This window comes from Sarcophilus harrisii, chromosome 3 (assembly GCF_902635505.1).
Source record: "Sarcophilus harrisii chromosome 3, mSarHar1.11, whole genome shotgun sequence".
Classification (NCBI taxonomy): Eukaryota; Metazoa; Chordata; class Mammalia; order Dasyuromorphia; family Dasyuridae; genus Sarcophilus; species Sarcophilus harrisii.
The window spans coordinates 319,471,547-319,483,223 of NC_045428.1; the positions used below are offsets into that span (position 1 = coordinate 319,471,547).

General features: G+C 37.6%; 1 protein-coding gene across 1 annotated transcript; it reads left to right on the plus strand.

The window, feature by feature from the left end:
• Nucleotides 1-1,650: 1,650 nt before the first annotated feature.
• On the plus strand, nucleotides 1,651-11,237 carry POLR2D (RNA polymerase II subunit D). The gene is made up of 4 exons (XM_003763755.4): nucleotides 1,651-1,774; nucleotides 2,628-2,808; nucleotides 8,908-9,003; nucleotides 9,990-11,237. Exons 1-4 carry the CDS (start codon nucleotides 1,702-1,704, stop codon nucleotides 10,066-10,068), a joined length of 429 nt encoding a protein of 142 aa, XP_003763803.1. The 5' UTR covers nucleotides 1,651-1,701; the 3' UTR covers nucleotides 10,069-11,237.
• The last annotated feature ends 440 nt before the right edge of the window (nucleotides 11,238-11,677 follow it).

Sequence of the window (11,677 nt, forward strand, 5' to 3'; positions counted from 1 at the left end):
AATTCACTACCTCACTGAGGTCGGGCAATCAAGCACAATAATACCATTGACAATACCTATTACAAATGTTGAAAAGGCCCTTCCCATATTCTGTGCTGGTTAATCTTTTGGTGTATACAGAGAATTGTGGGAAGGATTAGGGGTGGAGAAACAAGCCAGAGTCACTTTTGGTAGAGAAAGAGAAGGAAGGTCCTGCGTCCATCCTGTTCACTTCTACTCCTAAAGACCAAGAATAAAGACCAAGGACTTTTGCTTATCCTGACTCTGGCTGATTCTAAAGTATCCAGGGTGCTAACTTGGTCATCACAAGTATGGATTAAGTTAAATAATTCTTTTATGAAGTGCAAAGTAGTCCCTTGAATAGATCAACAAGCAATCATAATGTCACAAGGCTTATGAAAAAGAAAAGGAAGCAACCCAAAGGATAAAAACAAGCAACCCTTTCAGTTCACTTAGTCTGGGAGAGACTGGGAGGACATCAACTTCTGATGGGTGAAATGATCTGTATTGATGTGGAGATCAAGTGAGATTATGCACATAAAAACCTTTTGGAATTTAATTTCTAGACAAACTATGTTTGATTACTGTGACCAGAAATCACTTTTCACCTTCTGGACTCTTTGTCTTTACTCACATCATTCTGGGATGAGGATGGAGGTTGAAGAGTGAAGCTTGGCTTAGACTGCTGGGGGCTATACCAAGTAGAGAGAGAAATAGGAAAGGAGCTCCCTCCTTTAATAATAAATAAAATTTCTATTTATATTATATATAAAATAAAATAATAAATAAAATAAAATAAAAGAGAATCAATCAGAGGGAAATACAGTTAGCATGGAGGAAGGAAGGAACCAAGGGAGGGAGGAAAGAAGGGAAGAAGGGAAGAAGGGAGGAAGGGAGGAAGGAAGGAAGGAAGGAAGGAAGGAAGGAAGGAAGGGAGAGAGGAAGAAAGGAAGGAAGGAAGGAAAGAAGGAAGGAAGGAAAGGAGGGAGGAAGAAAGGAAGGAAGGAAGGAAAGAAGGGAGGAAGGAAGGGAGGGAGGGAGGGAGGGAAAGGAAGGAAGAGAGGAAGGTAGGGAGGAAGGAAGGAAGGAAGGAAGGGAGGAAGGAGAAAGGGAAGGAAGGAAGGGAGGAAGGAACGAAGGAAGGAAGGAAGGGAGGGAGGGAGGAAGGAAGGAGGGAGGGAGGGAGAAAGGAAGGAAGGAAGGAAGGAAGGAAGGAAGGAAGGAAGAAGGAAGGAAGGAAAGAAGGAAAGAAGGAGGAAGGGAGGGAAGAAATGAGAGAATGAAGGATATGGGATAATTCTGAATTCTGTGACCTAGATTCTATGATTCGCTCCCAAAAGGTAGTGCCGTGCAAAAGTAAGGCGTGTCTACCCTCCGCATGTGTTACAGTGTGCATCCTGGGATGTGTTTGTTTGAAGGGGTGTCCGCAGTGTCCAAGGATAGGTGCGTGAATGAAAGCAGATCGGGCCTCCAGCGAGCCAGTAGAATGGACGTGCGCATGCGCGTGAGTTGCAGGGCAGGAAAGAAGAAGACTTGGGGATAGCCTTCGAGAATCGCCTTTCCCCATCCCGGAGTCTTCAGATGGTGCTCCCTAGGCCGCTTCCCTCTGACAGACAGCCCCTCCCTTCTTGCCCAGTCCCCGCCTCCCTTCGCGGCGCACTTCCGCTTCCGGTCCCGCCTTTGGCGCGGAGCTGGAGCGTGATGGCGACCGGAGGCAGCGACCCTCGCGCTGGCGATGTGGAAGAAGACGCCTCGCAGCTCGTCTTCCCCAAAGGTGCGCCTGGCGGGCGCTGCGGGTCCCGGGAGTGGGCAGGAAGAGTGAGCGCCCCACCCCCTGTCCGCGGCCGTCCTCCGTCTCCGCTCGCCGTCCCCGAGGCGGGGCGCTCCCGCGGCGAGGAGAACGGCCCGGGCTGAAGGAGACCCCGGTCCGAGCGAGGCGCCCCGGGGGGCGGAGGCGGGGGCTGGCGGAGCGGTGCCCTCCCCCCGGGTCCGTGCTGTCAGCGCATTAGCGAGCCGGCTTCCTGCTGGTGAATGGGAAAGCGGGGCTGGAAACCAAAGAGAGAAAGCCCACACGGGGCCTTTTTTGCTGTTCTTCCCCTAAGGCACTCCATCCCCCCCGCCCCGGGGCTTTTAGCCCCGCTGCCCCCGGGGTGTGCAGGAAAGCCCACCTTCCGCCCGGAGCCCCCCTCCTCGGGAATGCCTGTCTCTGGTGCATCCTCTCTGCCTCCTGCTTGTTCTTAACCCCTGACTCAGACGGAGCTTCTTGGGAGCGTCTGTTACAGCAGCATACAGCAATGATAAAGGCACCACAATTTGTGGCTGTTGGAAGCGTCCGATGAGACCCTTGTGAAGCACTGAGCTCAGTGCCATAGTACGCATTCTCTAAACGTTAACTATCATCATCATTATTATTGTACTGGGAAAATATCAGAAACAAAATAGTGATTACATGTCAATTCGATGGTTTTATTAGTAGTTGTGAAGTCTTAAGACTTTGGACAAGAAAAATAAGTCCCAAGTTTCTGTTGAGGCAGACGCGCAATCAGCCCCAGATGCAGAATCAACATTTAGAAGCAAAATGTTGAATGATGTTTGTGCAACTGATATTTATTATTTCTCATTAATAGAATTTGAAACAGCAGAAACTCTTCTAAATTCCGAAGTCCACATGCTTCTAGAGCATCGAAAACAACAGAATGAAAGTGCAGAGGATGAACAAGAACTTTCTGAGGTTTTCATGAAAACTTTAAATTACACAGCACGCTTTAGTCGTTTTAAAAACAGGGAAACTATTGCTAGTGTTCGGAGGTAAGTGCCAAAGGGAAGTTATTTTATCATTAAATGATATGTGCTATGGCCACCTGTATTTAGAATGCTCTTACTGATTAATGTTTGGGCAGCTATGTGACACAATGTATAGAGTCAGAAAGACTGGAAGCGAAATTCAAATCTAGTCTCACGTTAGTTTTATGATCTTGGACAAGTCATTTAACCCTTTTGCCTCAGTTTTTCTCATTTGTAAAATGAGCTGGAGAAGGAAATGGCAAACCACTGCAGGATATTTGCCCAAAGAACCCAAATGGAACTACAAATTGTTGGACACGACTGAAAAGCAGCAATGTTTCCTGATTAAATTTCATTTATAGAGCCTCCTTTCAGGAAACCAAAGGTCCAGTTTAGACAATTTTTTTTAATTTAATTTTTTTGTTATATTTTAAGTTCTGAACTGTCTCCCTCCTCACTCTGCATTAGAGAGGTCCACCATTTGGCACAGATTTGTAAATATTTATATTAAACCATGCTGTGCATACTTCTATTTGCCAATTCTTTCTCTGGAGATGGATAGCACCTTCCTTTATGGATCCTTTATAGTTGATTTCATTCAGAAAACTTGATTGTTCACTTTTCATTATATCACATAAATCTTTTCCATGTTTTTCTAAAATTAACAAGCTCAGCTTTTTTTTTTTTTTCTGAGGCAATTGGGGTTAAGTGATTTGCTCAGGGTCACACAGCTAGGACGTGTTATGTGTCTGAGATCAGATTTGAACTCAGGTCTTCCTGACTTCAGGGCTGGTGCTCTACCCAATACACCACCTAGCTGCCCCAAGCTCAGCTTTTTAAAAAAATTTCAGTAATATTTTATTTTTCTAATTACGTGTAAAGATAGTTTTCAGCATTCATTTTTGTAAGATTTTGAGTTCCAAATTTTTTTTTCTCCCTCTTCCCCAAGAAAGCAAGCAATATGATAGAGATTATACATGTACAATACTTTAAAACTTATTTCCATATTAGACATGCTATGAAAAAAAAAAATCAGAACAAAAGGAAAAAACTAGAAGAAAAAAAAAGCAAGCCAAAAAGAAAAAAAAGGTGAAAATAGTATGCTTTCATCCACATTGATTCTCCATAGTTGTCTTTCTAAATGCAGATGGCATTTTCTATTCCAAGTCAATTGGAAATGTCTTGACTCACTGTCATGCTGAGAAGAGCTACGCCCTATCATAGTAAATCATCCGTAATCTTGTTCTTAATCATGTACAATGTTCTGGTTCTGCTCTCTTCACTCACCATCAGTTCACTTCTTTCCAGGCTTTTCCAAAATCAGACTGCTCATTATTTTTTATAGAACAATAGTATTTTCCATGACATTCATATTGCATAACTTATCCAGCCGTTCCCCAATTTATGTGAATACACTTAATTTTAATTCCAAAAATTACTGCTACACACATTTTTGCACTTGTGGGTCTTTTCCCTTTTGGGATACAGACCCAGTGGTGGGACTGCTAGATCAAAATGTATGCAATTTGATAGCCCTTTAAGTGTGTAATTCTAGCTTGTTCTCCAATGTTGGATCAATTCCCAGTTCTAAAATAGAGTATTTTCCACACCCCCTCAGAAGATTTTTAATAGAGAACACTTGATATTATGGATTTGGCATGGATTTTGAAGTAAGAAAAAAGGAAACAATAGCAAATAACAGCAAAATCTATGGTAGCCAAAAGGTTGTTTAATTTTAGTTCCCTAAAAAACACTGTTGCTTTTTTTAAAAAAATATATTTTTAATACACATTGCTTTATGAATCATGTTGGGAGAGAAAAATCTGAACAAAAGGGAAAAACCATGGGAGAGAGAAAAAAACCCAAAGAATTTAATATATCATGTGTTGATTTACATTCAATCTCCATAGTTCTTTTTCTGGATGCAGATGGCATATTTTTATCAAGTCTATTGGGATTGCCTTGGAACTCTGAACCGTTGAGAAGAACCAATTTTTTTTTTTCATAGTTCATCATTGCACATTCTTGATGTTATTATATACAATGTGTTCCTGGTTCTGCTTTTTCCACTCAGTATCAGTTTGTGTAAATATTTTCAGGTCTTTTTTATAGAATAATAATATGCCATTACCTTCATATATTACAATTTGTTCAGCCATTCCCCAAATGATGGGCACTTCTTTTCCAATTCTTTGCTACCACAACAAAGATTGCTACATGTAGGTCCTTTTCCTTCCTTAATGATTTCCTTGGGATACAAACCCAGTAATGGCACTGCTGGGTCAAAGAGTATGCACAGTTTAATCTCTCTTTGTGCATGGGTGCAGATTGCTCTCCAGAATGGTTGGATCATTTCACACTTCTACCAGTCATGCATTAGTGTCCCAATTTTCCCACATTCCCTCCCTCCAAAGTTGGTCATTATTTTTTCCTGTCATCTTAGCAAATCTGAGAGGTTTGAGGTGGTACCTCAGAGTTGTTTTAATTTGCATTTCTCTAATCAATAGTGATTTAGAACATTTTTTCATATGACTAGATGGCTTTAATTTTGTCATCTAAAAATTATCTGTTCATATTCTTTGACTATGTCAATTGGGAAATGACTTGTATTCTTATAAATTTGATACACTAATTCATATATTTTTAAAATGAGACCTTTATCAGAAAGAGTGACTGTAAAGATTTTCTCCCAGCTTTGTACTTGATGTTTAATCTTGTTTCTGTTGGTTTTATTTGTGCAAAACCTTTTTAATTTAATGTAATCAAAAATGTGCATTTTGTCTTTCATAATGTTCTTTAGTTCTTCTTTGGTCATAAATTTTTCCCTTTTCCAAAGACCTGATAGGTGAATTATCCCTTGTTTTCCTAATTGGTTTCTGGTGTCATTCTTTATGCCCAAATCATGTACCCATTTTGACCTTGTTTTGGTATGGATATGAGATATAGTCTGTGCCAAGTTTCTGACATTATTTTCCAGTTTTCTCAGCAGTTTTTGTCAAATAGTGAATTCTTATCCCAAAAGCTAGACCTTGGTTATTGTGTCGTGTATATTTAATCTGTTCCACTGATCCACTATTCTGTTTCTTAGCCAGTACCAAATGGTTTTGTTAACTGCTTTTTAATATAGTTATACATCTGGTACTGCTAAGCTACCATCCTTTGTATTTTCTTCATTAATTCCCTTGACCTTTTCTTCTTCCAAATTTATTACTGTTTTTCCTAGTTTTATAAAATAATTTTTTGGCAGTTTGATTAGTATGGCACTGAACAAGTAGACTAATTTAGATAGAATTGTCTTTTTCATTGTATTAGCTTGGCCTATCAGTGAGCAAATGATATTTTTCCAGTTGTTTAAATTTGACTTAATAAAGTCAAATGTGTGACAAGTGTTTTGTAATTGTGTTCATATAGTTCCTCTGTTTGTTTTGGCAGGTAGACCCCCAAATATTTTATTTTGTCTATAGCTATTTTAAATGGAATTTCTCTTTCTATTTCTTGCTGCTGGGCTATATCAGTAATGTATAGAAATGCTTATGATTTGTGTGGCTTATTTTTTATCCTGCAACTTTGTTAAAGCCTTTAATTGTTTTGAGTAGGCTTTTTAGATGATTTTCTAGAATTCTTTAAGTATATTGTCATCTGCAAAAAATGGTAGTTTTATTTCCTCATTGCCTATTCTAATTCCTTTAATTTCTTGTTCTTTCCTTATTGCTAAAGCCAACTTTTCTAGTACTAGTATTTCTAATACAATGTTGAATAATAGTGTTGATAATAGGCATCCTTGTTTCACCCCTGATTGTGTTGAGATTACATCCAGCTTCTCATTACAAATAATAGATACTACTTATCATTTTAAGGAAAACTCCCTTTATTCCTAGCTCTATTGTTTTTAATAGGAATGGGTGCTGTATTTTGTCAAAAGTTTTTTCTTCCTCTGTTGAGATTATCACTACTAATATGGTCTGTTTTGGTAATAGTTTTTCTGATATTGAACCAGCATAAATTCCCATTTCGTTATAGTGTATTAATCCTGCTGATAAACTGCTGTAATCTCTTTGGTAATATTTTATTTAATATATATGCATCAGTATTCATTAAGAAGATTGGTCTGTAATCTTTATCTTTTTTGGCTCTTCCTGGTTTAGGTAACACTACCATATTTGTATCGTAGAAGGAATTTGTCAGGACTCTTTTTTTTTTCAACTAGTTTTCCAAATAGTTTACATATTATTGGAATTAATTGTTCTTTAAACATTTGGTAGAATTCACTTGTAAATCCATCTGGCTTGGAGGATTTTTTTGGCTGAGGCAGTTGGGGTTAAGTGACTTGCCCAGGGTCACACAGCTAGGAAGTATCTGAGGCCAGAGTTGAACTCGGGTCATCCTGACTTCAGGGCTGGTGCTCTATCCACTGTACCACCCAGCTGCCCTGAGATTTTTTCTTAGGAAGTTTATTAATGTCTCGTTCAATTTCTTTTTCCAAAATGGGACTATTTAAGTAGTTTATTTCTTCTTCTGTTAATCTGGGGCAGTTTGTATTTTTTATCAATGATGCTGAAGAAAATACCTTCTATCTTCAATGAATTTATTCATGCAAAAACTTTAAAATTTTAATTAAAAACCTGTTATTTTTGTGTGTGGTGATTAATGATGACTGTTGTTTAGGTAAGAAATGTTCCATTAGGTAGGGCTGATAGAAAAGTGGGCAGATTGAGGCAAGTGGGGGTCAGAAGCAAAACACTACTGAGGATGGAAAGGGTGAATGAGAAAAGTAAAAGGGGAAAAATAGGATAGAGGGAAATACACAGCTAGTAATCATAATGGTGAATGTGAATGGAATGAACTCTCTGATAAAAAGGAAGCAGAGTGGATTAAAACCAGAATCCTATAATATGTTATAATATATTATGCTTCAGCTGAAATTTACAAAAAAAAAAAAAAAAAAGCAGCAGCAGAGCTATCAATACTGATCTCAGACAAAGCAAAAGTTTTAAAAATAGATCTAAATAAAAGAAATAAGGAATGAAATTGCATCTTACTAAAGGATACCATAGATAATGAAGTGATATTAATACTAAATATAAATGCACCAAGTGGTATAGTGTCCAGATTCTTAAGAGGGGAAGTTAAGTGAGTTACAAGAAGAAATAGAGAGCAAAACTATATTAGTGAGGCTCTCAACCTCCCTCTCAGAACTAGATAAATCTAACTACAAAATAAACAAGAAAGAATTTAAAGAAGTGAATAAAATTTTAGAAATGTGAGATATGATAGACTTCAGAAAAAAACTGAAGAGACAGAAAGGAATATACCTTTTTCTTGGTAGTACATGGCACCTACACAAAAATTAACCATTCATTAAATGGGCACAAAAACCTCACAATCAAATGCAGAAAAGCAGAAATAGTAAATGCTTCCTTTTCAGACCACAATGCTGCTTTGTTACTAATTCATATTCGGTGTTATTGGATTTAATCTAATCACAGACATTTTTTCCTCTCATCTTTCTCATCTTAGCCTTCTCCTTGCCAACCTTGACATTCCATATTGCCCATATAGGCAGAGGAAGACATTTAAATGGGAGGTCCTATGCCAACATTAACCACATTGGGACAGTATCTGTGAAAGTGTTGTGTTCTTTGCTCTAAGACACCCTATAATGCCTAGTATGTAAAAGGTATTATATATATATATATATATATATATGTATTTCCCCCTTCCCCCCAGTTTCTGGACTTTTAAAAACAATTTCAATAATATATTTTTTCAATTTCATGTAAAGTAGTTTTCATCATTTATTTTGAGTTCCAAATCTTTTTTTCCCTCTCTTCCCCTTTCCCCCAAGATAGCAAGCAATCCAACATAGGCTATGCATGTATAACCATTTGAAATACAGCTTCATACTAGTTATGATGTGAACGAAAAATCAGTACAAAGAGAAAGACCACAAGAAAAAAGTATGCTTCCATCTGCATTCAGTCTCCACGGTTCTCTCCCTCTACGCAGATGGCACTTTCTATCTCAAGTCTTCAATGTATACTTTCCAAGTGAATGATATTATACTTTTTAGTTTTGGTTATGCTTTTTTGTTTATTTGTTTATTATCATACTCTCTCTGTTCAGTTTGTTACTCCAGAAAAAGCTCCATAAGTTTGAGTTGGCGTGCTTAGCAAATCTTTGTCCTGAGACAGCAGAAGAGGCTAAGGCTCTGATTCCAAGGTAAGAAAAATACAGACCCAAGGAAACAATACATAATGACTACAACAGTGAAAATGGAAAGAAAAATATAACAAAATTGAATGCCTTGTAGCTATAATCATCTAACTTGCTCTACCCTCCCCAAAGTGTTGAGAAATATACATATCACCCAGAAAAAGAACTCTGGGAGATGACTAAAAACCATTACATTGAATTCCCAGTCCCTATATTTATGCACACCTGCATCTTTGATTTCCTTCACAAGCTAATTGTACAATAATTCAGAGTCTGATTCTTTTTGTACAGCAAAATAATGTTTTGGTCATGTATACTTATTGTGTATCTAAGTTATATTTTAATATATTTAACATCTACTGGTCATCCTGCCATTCAGGGGAGGGGGGGGGTAAGAGGTGAAAAATTGGAACAAGAGGTTTGGCAATTGTTAATGCTGTAAAGTTACCCATGTATATATCCTGTAAATTAAAGGCAAATAAAAAAAAAAAAAAAAGAGAGAAATATACATATCTCTTTTCATTGGAGAGATAAGTAATTATGGATATAAATTGTTGCATAATTACATCAGCTGCCCTGGATGTGTAGATTGATTTTGCTGAACTGTTTTTTTTCCCTCTGTTTCAAAGGAAAGTTCACTGGGTATGGGGAAAGGAATGATGTATTCAGAAACTAATGTGATATAAAAAAGTAAAATAACATAAATTATTTGGATATGTACATGTGAATTCTTAAATTTCCTTACCTAGTATTAAGCTCTAGTGGAGATAAAGATTAAAAGAAAAATGAGGTTTTGTATCTAAGATTTGAAAAATGATTAATGAGGAAATCATTCATTATAACTGGGAAATATCATCTTGGGCTTAAATGAAAAGAAAATAGGCAAGTAGTGTTGAAAATTAGTATAGGGAAGCTGAAAGGATGTGGAATTCTTGAGATTGAGAAGAAAGCATCTTCACTGTCATTAATTGGTCATTTTGATTCTCTTGCAGCCTGGAGGGTCGCTTCGAAGATGAAGAATTGCAACAGATTCTTGATGATATTCAGACCAAAAGGAGCTTCCAGTATTAGTACCAGTAGCCATTCAGTGAAGGCAGAAGAGGAAATTTCCCAAAATTCTTCCGCAACTGAAAAGAACTCACATTCTCTCCAGAGACTATACAGAAATTTAGTCACAAAAGCTGGTCAAGCCTCCTGTGGACAAGGCAGTGCAGAGTAGTCTTGCATCAACAAATAATTCAAACTTGTGAACAGTTGTGATTCTGATTGACTGAATATTTGAGATGTGGCAAAGGCCAGGAATGCCATTGAATCTTAAAAGGACTTTGGGATTATTTCCTTTAATGAAGGATTTTCATATGAGGTAGTGGACCAGTACCTAGATGCTCCAGTCCCTTCTCTTCAAGGGAAATGTTTAAGGGTAAAGAATGAGGTGGGAGAATTTGGTCAGTAAATATATATAGCATATTATACACTACCTCATATCACTGAATTTGGCAATTCATTTATATTCACATTTCTGGTTTGAATTTCAAGCTTGTTTTGAAATATTATTGACCCAGATTAGAATATGTAAAAAATAGCTTGAGTAAAAAGAAACTTGTGTCTCATATAAATGATGGAAGGAAAAAAATCAAAGTGATGAACCTATACCTGAAAGTTTGAAATTCTTAAGAAACAGAAAAATAGAACACCTTGTAGTGTTGAAGCACCATATAGTCAATTTGGCCAAAACTCAGAGGGAACTACTGGCAGTCTTGGGGCATCACTGTATATAAGTTCAAAAGAGCCTTGATTTAGGAGGCCCAATTTGGTCTCTGGTATATCCTCAAGGCTGTGAAGTTTTAGAGCAGGAGGAAATTTGTGGGATTTACTCTTTTCTTACAGCTCCTCTGGGAAAGGTACTCTCTGAGTTTAAGTTAGTCTGGGATGCTGATTTTAAATGCCATTATAGGCTTGTACATAATGCAGGAAGGTATTGGGGAGGACTAGAGAATGAAACGATTCCGGTTGGGTCATCACAATGAACTGAATTTGGGGCAGTTTTCTTTTCTAGCCCTAACTTTCAGTATTGATTTCTGAAAGGTCATGCAAATATTTTTTTGCAATTGCTTCTCCCACACCCTAAAATCTGTTACTGTAATTTGATCTAATGGTGGATTCTGTATTGGATGTCCAGTTAATTGTGCAATTCCTAAGAAGTAGACTTACTCTAGGAAATAAAATTATTTTTCAGTAAAGTCATGAAAGCCTGCATTTTATGGAGTAGTAAGGACTTTAAAATAATGTCTTCTTTATGTAGATATAGTGAAAAAACATTTCATGAGAACAGTCATTAATCTACCGAAACTTTGCAGCTCTCTTAATGCCTACCACAGTGTCCTATACATAGTAGCTACTTAAATATTAAATTGAAGGAATAAAATTAACCAAACAGCTTCTACCTATCAAAAAATCAATCAAAGAACTTAAGTTCTATAACTGTAAGAACAAATACAAGCTTATTCTAGGTCAGTAGTTCTTATTTTGGTCAAGGCACAGTGTTCTTATATGAGAACCTTGACACACCGATTAAGTTAGCAACAAAGTAGGGTTCCTAAGTATTTGGGCCTGAGCCTTGAGATTCCTATGTGTTCTCTGGACTCCCTCTTCCCCCATCTCTGTTTCCCTTCCTATTATT

What these genes read in the sequence shown, in the direction of transcription:
- POLR2D (XM_003763755.4), top strand. Translation starts at nt 1,702, where the DNA reads ATGGCGACCGGAGGCAGCGACCCTCGCGCTGGCGATGTGGAAGAAGAC. An exon ending in GCAGCTCGTCTTCCCCAAAG is followed by an intron (nt 1,775 to 2,627) that starts GTGCGCCTGGCG and finishes TCTCATTAATAG; the next exon opens with AATTTGAAACAGCAGAAACT. An exon ending in ACTATTGCTAGTGTTCGGAG is followed by an intron (nt 2,809 to 8,907) that starts GTAAGTGCCAAA and finishes CTCTCTGTTCAG; the next exon opens with TTTGTTACTCCAGAAAAAGC.